The sequence below is a fragment of the Amphimedon queenslandica genome, unplaced genomic scaffold (genome assembly GCF_000090795.2).
Source record: "Amphimedon queenslandica unplaced genomic scaffold, v1.1 AMPQUscaffold_11917, whole genome shotgun sequence".
NCBI lineage: Eukaryota > Metazoa > Porifera > Demospongiae > Haplosclerida > Niphatidae > Amphimedon > Amphimedon queenslandica.
The window spans coordinates 2,196-13,270 of NW_003547844.1; the positions used below are offsets into that span (position 1 = coordinate 2,196).

The following is an 11,075-nucleotide window of genomic DNA, read 5'->3' on the forward strand; positions in this document are numbered from 1 at the left end:
CTTTATTGTCCATTTAGACATAAACAAGTAGCTGAAGCAACTGAACTAGCTGATCTATTTACATGTACATATAAAAGTCCTAAAGTGTCAAAAGTTGTCAACTGGATAACAGAAAGAGAGGGAAAAGGGCTTCTAATAATTTTTGATGGCTGGGATGAATTAAGTACACAACTGCAAAAGTCTTCTTTAGCCACAAGCATAATTTGCAGAGATCAGTTAGTTCATTCTTCTGTAATTGTTACCTCTCGTACTTATGCCACTGCTTCACTACTTCAACTAGAATGTCTGAACCAGAATATTCATGTTATTGGATTTTTTGCAGATGAAATAGACAAAGTAATTAAAGGAAGGCTTGGTCAAGATCTAGCAGAAAAATTGATTCAAGATCTTAGATTACGAGATGATGTTCTCTCATTGTGTTATGTTCCTCTAGTTTGCTCTATGGTTATATTAGTTTATCGTAAATTTGGAGGTCATCTCCCAACTAGTGTATCTGAACTGTATGAAAGCTTTATTTTACAAACTATTAGAAGGCATGTCAATAATACTTCTAATGAACAATTAAATCTTGAAAGTCTTAATAAATTGCCATCAGGTTTAAATGCAACTCTACAACAAATGTGTGAATTTGCTTACTTTAGTTTAAAAGAACAAACTAATAAAATGACTTTCACTCGTTCTCAATTACAGTCTCTGAATATTGCAACCAAGGAAAACTACCTTGGCTTAATCACGACTATTACTGACTTTGATGAGGAATGGTATCAATTCATTCACTTGAGTATTCAGGAATTTTTAGCTGCATGGTGGATTGCTAAAAATGAGAAAACAGAAGAAATATTTAAAAATTGTTTTGAAGATGATCACTTTCGATTGTGTCTCAGGTTTGTGGCTGGTCTAACTAAGCTTCAGCATGAAAGCTATCAAAAATATTTTAGCAGCACAGTATTTGACTTGCAATGTAAAAGGTGTTTATTTGAGATCGAATCCTGTCATCCATGGGTCACTCCAGACAAGAATCATGCTGATCTTAGATTTAGGTCTATGTTAACATTTAGGATCAAATTTTGTACTCTGCTTCACCTACTGTATGAATCACAAAATACAGAGTTGTGTCATATTTTAGCTCAATCTATCAAAAACTACTCCATATGCTTAGGTAATATTTCACCTAATGCTGAAAGTCATTGGCAACCACCATTTGACATATTGTGTTTTACATACTTTATTCACAATTCTAATAGAATTTGGAATTACTTACATTTTCATCCATTTCAATTTGCCAATCAATGGAACTACATCAATAAAAAATTAGAAAGAAGCACTCCAGCTCAATCTAAGACAGTGGTAATAGATTCTTTTTCACCAAAAAGTGAGTTTCTACAATGGCCTCAATATTTAAGTGTTCAGGAATTGGTTGGTATGTTAGATGATCATATTTTTGGACTCCAAGAATTCAATGTCTTTTTCATTTTCTTTTCTAAACTTCCACAACTAAAAAAACTTCACTTAAAAGTATCATTTTTAACAAGTCAAGCAACTAGAACTCATCTACTTGAGCTGGAAAAGAGTATAGCTAATTCCCAGCTACAAGAACTATACCTTGGCATGCGTCATTTGGAACTGGAAAATGTTCCAATTACCTCTGATATAACTGCTAGTATATTTAAAGGAGTAACAAGAAGTAAAACAATCAAGTCATTTAAAATAGAAGTTACAGTGAGTCATAATTGTCTCCCTCTCCCAAATGGCACTGTAGAAAACTTACTGCAGAATAACAAAACGTTGCAAGATCTTTCCCTCAATTTACCTCATCAATTCATTTCATCAACACTTAATATCAAAGAAATAAATATGCCATTAAATACTCTAGAAATTAATAAAAGTTATGAAGTTCTTGAAAAACCAAGACAATGCAAAATAATGCTGGCACTTCTTCCTCATACAAAAGGACTAAAAAATTTAAAATTGATGCTCTACAATTTATATCCTCCATATCCATTACTCCTTTCTAATCCCAATCTACAGTATCTCTCACTACAGCTACAAACATTTGAAAATGTTATAGAACTTTTTGACAGCCTGACTTACAATACTACACTTTTGGGACTGAAAGTGGGAATTCAAGCACAAAATTACTTAAGTTTTGGTTTAGGATTAATCTTTATTTTAGATAGAATTGGAAAAAGTTTTGAAAATCTTCTTAAGCAAAACAAAACGTTACAACATCTTGAAATCATGCAATTGCAAATATGTGCCCCTTCTAGGATTCCATTGAATAACATATGGAAAATCAATAAGGAACCCATGGGTATTTCAAATTTTACATCTTTTTTCCTGCATTTCTTGAATGAAGGTCTAGTACATAATATGAGCTTAAAGCATTTAACTGTGCCTATTGAAGCACTTAATAATGAGGAGGTGAAACTTTTCCTTAATACCTTGTCTCAAAAAAGTATCCTCACTGAACTTCAGCTAGACATGTATACTGTAGCAATGTCTTTCTTAAGTGAAGATGGATTACCTCATTTTACAAATGTCATACATTCTGTCAGAACCCTCAAAATATTGTGTATTAAATTTCGATATCAACGTTTTGATCAGCACTTACATTTGTCACAGGAATTGTCTCTAATTGTGTCTAGAATTACAACAAATGCATATGATTTCCTGAATGCCATTATTTTTCACCCTTCATTAGAATATGTTCACTTAGAAGTATCAACCTTTTTGAATATTTTTAAGGAACAATTGAAGCAAGTGATCAAGGCATATGAAAAGCAAGAACAAAAGCCACTATCTCATATTGAATTATTGATTAAGACGTGATATAAATTTTTTGTAATTTTTATTAATATTTTGTTTCATCAACTGAGTGTTTAACTAATATCACAATTCATCATGATGATTAACGCTAGTACTGGTCTTGCATAGCAATAAAAATGATAGTTACAGTTGCATCATTGGCCTACTGATGGCAATCTTTGTCTAATAGGGAAATGATGATTGATGAAGAAGCAAATGTTTCTGGATAGTCTAGAGTATTAAAATTCTGTTTTATATTTATCGGTTAATTTATATCTTGATAAGCTTGGCTTGATAATTTTGAATGTGTTGGGGAGTAAAATAAAAATTTTAGCCATACACACTTAAACAGTATTAACAGTGACAGCAGCTAACTCACTCTTATGATTGATCCTATAAAAAGTGTACATCAGCATGCATGTGTCCATAAAAACTAATGACATTATAGATCTAGATGCATTTAAATAGCTTTTGATGAGTTACTTTTTGTACTTGGCCCTAATTATTCTTACATACATCCCTTTCTATACTCTCTTTCTCTCTCTTCCCTAGTGTTGCACAAAGGGATCAGATTAAAGGGTTACGCAGTGACATTGCAATCAAAAAATAATAGTAGATTAACATCTGAACAATCAAGACTGCCACTACAAAGTATGGAAAAGATACATGTGCAATTGTGCATGCATCAATGTACAATATACTGGTGAGTTTTTGCTTGTTTTCTTTTTAGACAAGAAACAGAGAATCAGTTGTCAAAACTACGTACAGTAATATCAGCCTCTTCAACATTATCACCTAAACAATCATCACACGAGATCACTCACTCAGTGTCAGCATCAGAGCTGCCAATAGGCTATATGGGGCCCAGGGCAAAACTTTGAAGGGGGCCCTTACTAATACAAATCGCCCCCTTATTAATAACAGTGATTAACAAAATGGCCCAGCAAGAGTTAACTTAAAAGAGTTGTCATGATTCATTGATCTTTTTCTGTAAAAAAACTATACATACTTTACTACTGACCAGGGCCTTGGGGGCCCCCCTTTGATTGGGGCCCAATGCAAAATGCCCCACCTGCCCCCCCTATTGGCAGCCCGGTCAGCATCTTCAAAATCACAACCAGTGAGAGAATGAGCAGAAAAGAGAGAAATGAAAATACAGAGTTTTTGACATCTTAATTCTTGTACATGTACATGCAGTACATGTAATTACGTGTGTACTATAAGAGATAAAGTGATGCATGTACATGTATTTGCTTTTCTTCCTTAGACTGATGTTGAAGAAGCTATTTCTTGTGAAGAAGAAGAGCTGAAAGTAGATAGTGAAAGTGAGTATATACCAATTTAATAATTGGCTTATTATTTTAAAAATTATTTTAGAGTTAGATTTATTTAGTGAATTATTATTCCAATCAACTGATATAATAATTATTACAATGCATGTATACAATAATAATTTTATAGCAACAAAAATTACTGCACAATAAAAGACCTAACTACATACACACAAGTTTGATGATGTCTGAGCATAGATAATATCCAATTGTCTGATCAACACTGTAGTTTGTTATACTAGAAATAAACAAAATGATTGACATGATAATCATGTTAATGTTGTTCTCACAATAATCATAGCTGTAGTATCCTGCAAAGACCAACCGCTCCATCATTGGATGGTATTCTGTGTATGTTTCAGTAAAGATCTTCTTGTGTTTTACATCAAGCATCAGTCTTCTTACACTCTTGTTTGCAGATAAAGCCTGAAGAAGAAGTAGCACTGATTCTGAAGACATCATAGTTACCCTCAAATCTATTCCCCATATTCTATCAGTAGCAAGGATGAGCTCACAGAGAGCCTGTGCACAAGCAGATGTGATGAGTGGATTATAAGAAAGATCTAATCTGCTCAATGTAGAATTACAGTTCTGCACAATTGCTTGGCAAAGGCTAATTACACCTTTGTCACCAATAGAGTAATAAATGATACATAACCTTCGTATTGTTTTACTACTACTCAATATTTGACACAGACACTGGATGCAGTCATGAGGTAGTGGAGTAAACCATATTACAATATCCTGCAGCATCATTGTTCTCAGTACAGGTGCTGAGAGTAAAATCAGTGCAGAGTGAGGTGAATATTTGTGCTCTATAACAAAATACATATCACTATGATCATTCAGTTTATTGATCACATCTTCACATTGAGCAGGTGATGGAGACTCAAGAGACACAAATTTTTCTTTCCATTGCACTTTTCCAGGCTCTACATTGTATAAACAGCATTAATGAATTATTGTTTGAGGATAATGACATGGTGTTTTAGACAGCTTACCATTGGTTGTATAAAGCTATGTCTTGTCTCAGAGCATCTAACATTATAGGATCATCATTAAGAGTTTCCATAAACAAAGTGGCTTTCTCATCATCATTGTCGAGATCATTCCTTATCTTACAGAGAGTAGGATAAGACAATTCTGATTCATAAATTGCAAACTGAAATAATGTAAGTGTATCAAATTTTGACTCAACATAAGAAAATGGAACGTATCCTTGAAGGCCAGAAGTCAAAGATCTTGCAATAAGCTGTGTCAGTCCTCGTAAACAGCCATGCATTTCCACTTCATCCCCCTTATTGACCAATAAGCTATCACCAAAACCATCCAAACCGGTATAATCAAAACGAGCTGTACAAACATTTTCTTTCCATATTCCTAGTATAAAAAATTAGTTCTAATAGTTAATGATTTCCTCACATACTAATTGGTTGTAGAAAAATTTCTTTTATGTAAATACATTCCTGTAAATAATCAATGTGGTACATGTTTTCTTTCAAAGCTTTACTCTTTTCTTCTTGCTTTTCCTATATTCTCAAATAAATCTTATGTTGACCACTGTGGTATTAAATAGCTGTACCTTTTTTGACCGTAGATGCATTATATCTGACATTTTTGACTGGAATAATCTATGTGCTTTAACACATAGCTTTAATTTTGATTCAGATTCTATATAACCATGACACAATTTTGTTGACTATATAGCATTTTATCTATTACTCCTGGTATTACCTTTTTTCATTTTAATTAAACTCCTTTGCTCATCAATTGATCCTATAGCAATTATACTATTACTAATTTATGCAATTGAAAAATAATGCTTACCTTCTTTTTTATCAAGTAAAGCCTTTAATTCTTGTGCTTCATCATTAGTTACTTTAGCCTCCTCTACAAGACAGTACTACATGTAGCTATTCATCACCTATGATTGATACATAATATGAAACAAGGTCTTAGTGTTTTGTACTTTGTTTTTGATCCTTTTATTATATACAGTGTGGTGGCCAATGGTGAGTCTAATTAAATGAAAATCTTTGATCAAGACAGTTAGGTTGTCTTGTGCTTCCAAGAAAAGAGCAGCTAGTAAATGATGTGGAGCATAACAGATGATAATAATAGAGTTCCCACGATGAATGCTTCGTACAATAATCCTCTTGTTTAATTCTTTAAATGCTTCCTCTAAGAGATTACGTATGTCATCAAGTGAGTTTTCCTCTGGTTCCCATCCCAAAGTAAACCGAATTGTTTCACAAATGAAAAAATGTTCAGGCTGGTTCTGACTAAGGTAATCCTTTAATGATCCACAGACTGTCTTCACTTCTTTTTCATATTTTGATATCAGTGGTTTTGCTTCAGTGATTTTAAATCGTTTTACAATTGTTTTTAATTTTGAGATGTTATTGATGCGGCATTTCTTCACTACAACATTCATAATGCCTTCAATGCTATCAGCATTAGACAGTTCAGCACTCAATTCAGGAAAGGACAGTTGAAGGAATGACTTCATTTTTGCAGCTGATGGAATTGATTGAGATACCAATGGAATGATCTCATCAATAAGAATACCAAAACTTCCTCTGATCTCATCAAACATAGACTGATGTGCTGCATTGAAGAAGAGCTCACCATCTATAAATATTAATAAAAATAAATTTAAACTATATATGCAAATGTGATACCCGAAGCTGATACTGGTATGTTATTTGCAGCAGGTAAATGATTGACTTTGCGAACTGGTCTAACTACAGCTGTAGTTACTGATCTATCAATAATTTCATCTATAATAAAACATATTAGTAAATAACACAGAAAAACCAAAATATACTCTTACCGCAATCTTTGATAATATCTTGAGCTAAAGGTTTAGTTTTGTCTAATTCCATTAATATATTTCCTAGTGACCTCAACTTACTGTGATCATCAGATACTGCAATCATTAATTCTCTTAATGTATCACTTAATGAGCCACCACATCTCTCAATCTTCCTTTGTGTATCTTCAGTGATTAATCCTTCTGTATATAACAACTGGATACAACTATCCGTGAGAAATATTTGTGATATTCTATCACTGTAATGCTGGAATATCTGACTAGCAGGATCACCATCTATAAAATATAAATTATTGGCTACCATATAGCTCCAAATTTTTGTCGGTCAAAATTTTCGTTAAATTTGTCAGGTGCTTTTGCTTGACAAAATTTTTAACCGACGAAATTTTTGTTCCACGTGGGTAGCATGAGGATTAATAACAAAAATGACGAAAATTTTATTGACGAAAATTAATTTTAACAAGAAATTAAGATTTTGACAAAATTTTTGACTGACAAAAATTTGGAGCTATATGGTATGTAGTGGATGTATATACTACTTACAGGTTTTTCTGACATGTTCAGCTGCAGCATGATTCATTTTGTCAAGTGCACTAGCTAATGATTCCCAAGTACGATTATTAGCTGAAGTCAACCACAAGCTCAAACACTCCAGTAAACACTGAGAAGGATCATTTGACCATTTAGCTCTGATGTTTGCCAGATCAGGATAGGGTAGGTTTAATTCTACTCCAAGATCAAACCAGTTAGCATCAATGAAGTGACTTTCCTTCAAAGCATCTCTTACCAATTTCAAATGTTTAACATCTAAAAAAGAGCAATGAAAACCATGATATATTTTGCTTACTCATAAAAGATATTCTTCTAGACATAGTGCAGCAAAAAGAAAAGTAAACAATAAAGTGCAGTGAGCCTGCTGAGCCACGCCCTGCTTGAGCCACGCCCTTTAGCTTTGTACTCAAAATGGCAGAGGCTGTAGATGAAGAACCACTTTTTGCTGATGATTTAGACGAATACGAAGAAGAAGATGAAGAAGATCCACCTCCTCTTCCTCCTCCAGTACTGGGAGTACAATCAACCACACAACTATCAACAAACAGTAGAAATACAGGGGTAGATACCACACCCCAAAGAAGCAACAGTACCAGTGGTAGGACTGTATTAATTGTATAATAAATAATAATGCTGAGTGTACACTAGGAGGAACAGGAGATGCTGATTCTAGTAATCCTCAAAGGAAGAAGACTGTTAGGAGGCCAGTACTGACCCTTAAAGTTGATCGGTTAGTCATCTAAAATTTGAAGTATTAACTCCATTTTTATTGTTAAATTAGTGAATTTTATTTTGACAAAAAATTGTATTTTATTTTTATTCATTTTCACAGATTGTTTAATGATAATGGACTACCATACGTTGTTAGAGAATTTCCAAAATTAAAGTTCAAAGGGAAAGGCCATGAGGTCCATCTTTAATTTTTAAATTAATAAACATTTAATTGCAAAACTCCAGGCATCAGATTTAAAGTATTTACTGAAACAATATGAGCTTTGGGCCAATAGAGTTTATCCAAAATACACTTTTAAAGATTTTGTTAAACGCGTTGAAGGTCTGGGCAGAACTTCTAAAGAATTTAAAGTGAGATATTGTCATGTGATTTATCTGAAATGAATTTATTTAAATTTCATTTTTAACGATGATAATTAATTTCTTTTAACACTATTTTTGTAGTCTCAGTTTAGAAATATGAGGTACAGATCAGCTGGTATTCCTGTCCCTGGCGAAGGAATAGTAGAGGAAGAAGAAGATGAGGAGAGAGGGGAAGGAATGGAAGATGATAATGATGAAAACAATGAGACTAATTTTAACACTCTCTTATCACAAAATAACTCTAATGTGCAACAAGGAGCTTCTTCACAACAATCAACTGATGGAGTAGCTACCAGTAATGATAGAACTGAACCAGCTGGGGACAATAATTCAGAACCGCCTGATCTGTGGGATATTGTTGAAGATGATCCTCCTCCTCTTCCTTCCTCTGTTGTTGATGATAATCCTTATGATGACATTGATGACCTTTTAGATTGAATAAAAATTTATGTCAAAAAATAGAAGTATTACTACATCATGGGTATATATGCTCCAGACATGGGTAATGGTAATAAGTAATAGTAATAGTAATAAGTAATGCATTATAGTAATACTAATTCAGTTTTTCAGGATTTTGACTAATGAGGCAAATTTATTTATGATATTTGTAAGGGGAATGTAGGATAACAAATAATAGTCCAAGCTTTTATGTGATGTATTTCATCAGAAATGGCTCCATGATCAGGATTTGTCAAAGACCATATCCATGCATGCTTTTTTCCAAAAAATGGCTCTGGAATCACCCCAAATTTTTATTAAATTTTCTGATACATATTGATGTCCTTATGCTGTGTAGCAAGTTTGAGATTCTGACTTCAAATTTTAAAGTTAGGGCCATTTTAAGAAAACACCAAAATTCTGAAAAATACCCTGTACTATAGCTCATGGTTTTTTCAAAAAATGGCTCCAAAATCACCCCAAATTTTTATTAAATTATCTAATACATATTGATGTCCTTATGCTGTGTAGCAAGTTTGAGTTGATTTTGACTTCAATTTTTTGAGTTATGGCCATTTTAAGAAAACGTCAAAAATCTGAAAAATACCCTGCACTATAGCCCATGATTTTTTCCAAAAAATGGCTCCGAAATCACCCCAAATTTTTATTAAATTTTCTGATAGATATTGATGTCCTTATGCTGTGTAGCAAGTTTGAGCTGATTCCGACTTCAATTTTTCAAGTTACGGCCATTTTAAGACAATGCCAAAATTCTGAAAAATACCCTGTACTATAGCACATGATTTTTTTCCAAAAAATGGCTCTGAAATCACCCCAAATTTTTATTAAATTTTTTGATACATATTTGATGTCCTTATGCTGTGTAGCAAGTTTGAGCTGATTCCGACTTCAATTTTTCAAGTTACGGCCATTTTAAGAAAATGCCAAAATTCTGAAAAATACCCTGTACTATAGCCCATGGTTCCAAAAATGGCTCCAAAATCGCCCCAAATTTTTATTAAATTTTCTGATACATATTGATGTCCTTATGCTGTGTAGCAAGTTTGAGCTGATTCTGACTTCAATTTTTCGAGCTACAGCCATTTTAAGAAAATGCCAAATATCTGAAAAATACCCTGTACTATAGCCCATGGTTTTTTCCAAAAATGGCTCCAAAGTCGCCCCAAATTTTTATTACATTTTCTGATACATATTGATATCCTTATGCTGTCTAGAAAGTTTGAGCTGATTCTGACTTTAATTTTTCAAGTTATGGTCATTTGAAAAATGCGAACATAAGAGCTTCAGAAAAAAAACAAAGAACATTTAAAATTAATGAGCATTTAAAATTGTGTAGATCTAACAGAAACTTTTAGTGATGAATTATGCCTGACAACTGTATAGAGTGTCATAGGTGACATATAAACTACCTGTGTAAGCTGCTAACTTCCTACTAAGAATAAACTAACATCAGACCACACAATAATAGCAGCATCATCCTTAATCTTACAATGGCTGGAGGATTAGCAGCGACTGCTCTCTTGATACTAGCAGCACAAGCCATCTCTGGTAACTGCCCACCTTCATCAGGAAGTATTATAAAGTTCATGTTGATCTGAAAGTATCCATGTCTCTTTACAGATATATATCTTACGCAAAATGGAAATTGCTTTTCAAATGGGTCATATTTTCTTGACAATATGAGTTTAGACCAGCCACTATCCTGCATACTGCCTGACTCTACTCTTAACGATGGAGAGTGGTTTACTCCTACTGGCCCTAATGACTGCAGTGCTAATCCTATTCGCTGCATTGAGCAGTCTTCACCTGCCAATCTATCTCTATACTTTCTTCAATATAATTATTTGCCTCCAGCTGATGATGGCTGGTTTAGATGCTGTTTGCCAGATAATTGCTCAAATCCCAGTACTAAAGTTATCTTTGCTTACATATATAGTAAGATTCTATTTTGATTATGACACTTTTATTGCCTTTAGTTGTCTCAATCAAAACCTTATAAT

General features: G+C 33.3%; 4 protein-coding genes across 4 annotated transcripts in view; 3 read left to right on the plus strand and 1 right to left on the minus strand.

The window, feature by feature from the left end:
• LOC109588706 (uncharacterized) overlaps positions 1-2,829 on the plus strand; it is a 4,447-nt gene extending 1,618 nt beyond the window's left edge. Inside the window, exons 5-8 of the mRNA XM_020004830.1 lie at positions 434-761; positions 885-1,040; positions 1,245-1,372; positions 2,702-2,829. Coding sequence (XP_019860389.1) covers positions 434-761; positions 885-1,040; positions 1,245-1,372; positions 2,702-2,829 — 740 coding nt within the window. The remainder of the gene's footprint in view (positions 1-433; positions 762-884; positions 1,041-1,244; positions 1,373-2,701) is intronic.
• Positions 2,830-4,193: 1,364 nt separating this feature from the next.
• LOC100632849 (uncharacterized) lies at positions 4,194-7,897 on the minus strand. Its single transcript, XM_003390755.2, has 12 exons — positions 7,817-7,897; positions 7,513-7,776; positions 6,970-7,245; positions 6,818-6,916; positions 6,106-6,767; positions 5,964-6,060; positions 5,871-5,912; positions 5,719-5,807; positions 5,563-5,665; positions 5,138-5,516; positions 4,427-5,068; positions 4,194-4,374 (listed from the first exon to the last, which is right to left on the minus strand). The coding sequence occupies exons 1-6, from the start codon at positions 7,839-7,841 to the stop codon at positions 6,040-6,042; spliced, it is 1,347 nt and encodes a 448-aa protein (XP_003390803.2). The 5' UTR covers positions 7,842-7,897; the 3' UTR covers positions 4,194-4,374; positions 4,427-5,068; positions 5,138-5,516; positions 5,563-5,665; positions 5,719-5,807; positions 5,871-5,912; positions 5,964-6,039.
• A 5-nt stretch (positions 7,898-7,902) lies between these two features.
• On the plus strand, positions 7,903-9,075 carry LOC105315050 (TIMELESS-interacting protein-like). The gene is made up of 5 exons (XM_020004832.1): positions 7,903-8,119; positions 8,170-8,251; positions 8,354-8,429; positions 8,479-8,604; positions 8,698-9,075. The coding sequence occupies exons 1-5, from the start codon at positions 7,933-7,935 to the stop codon at positions 9,052-9,054; spliced, it is 828 nt and encodes a 275-aa protein (XP_019860391.1). The 5' UTR covers positions 7,903-7,932; the 3' UTR covers positions 9,055-9,075.
• Positions 9,076-10,430: 1,355 nt separating this feature from the next.
• LOC109588707 (uncharacterized) lies at positions 10,431-11,010 on the plus strand (the record flags this gene model as incomplete). The annotated part of the gene is made up of 2 exons (XM_020004831.1): positions 10,431-10,647; positions 10,696-11,010. Coding segments are annotated over exons 1-2 (397 nt in total), but the record flags the coding sequence as incomplete, so codon positions are not given.
• Between the last annotated feature and the right edge of the window lie 65 nt (positions 11,011-11,075).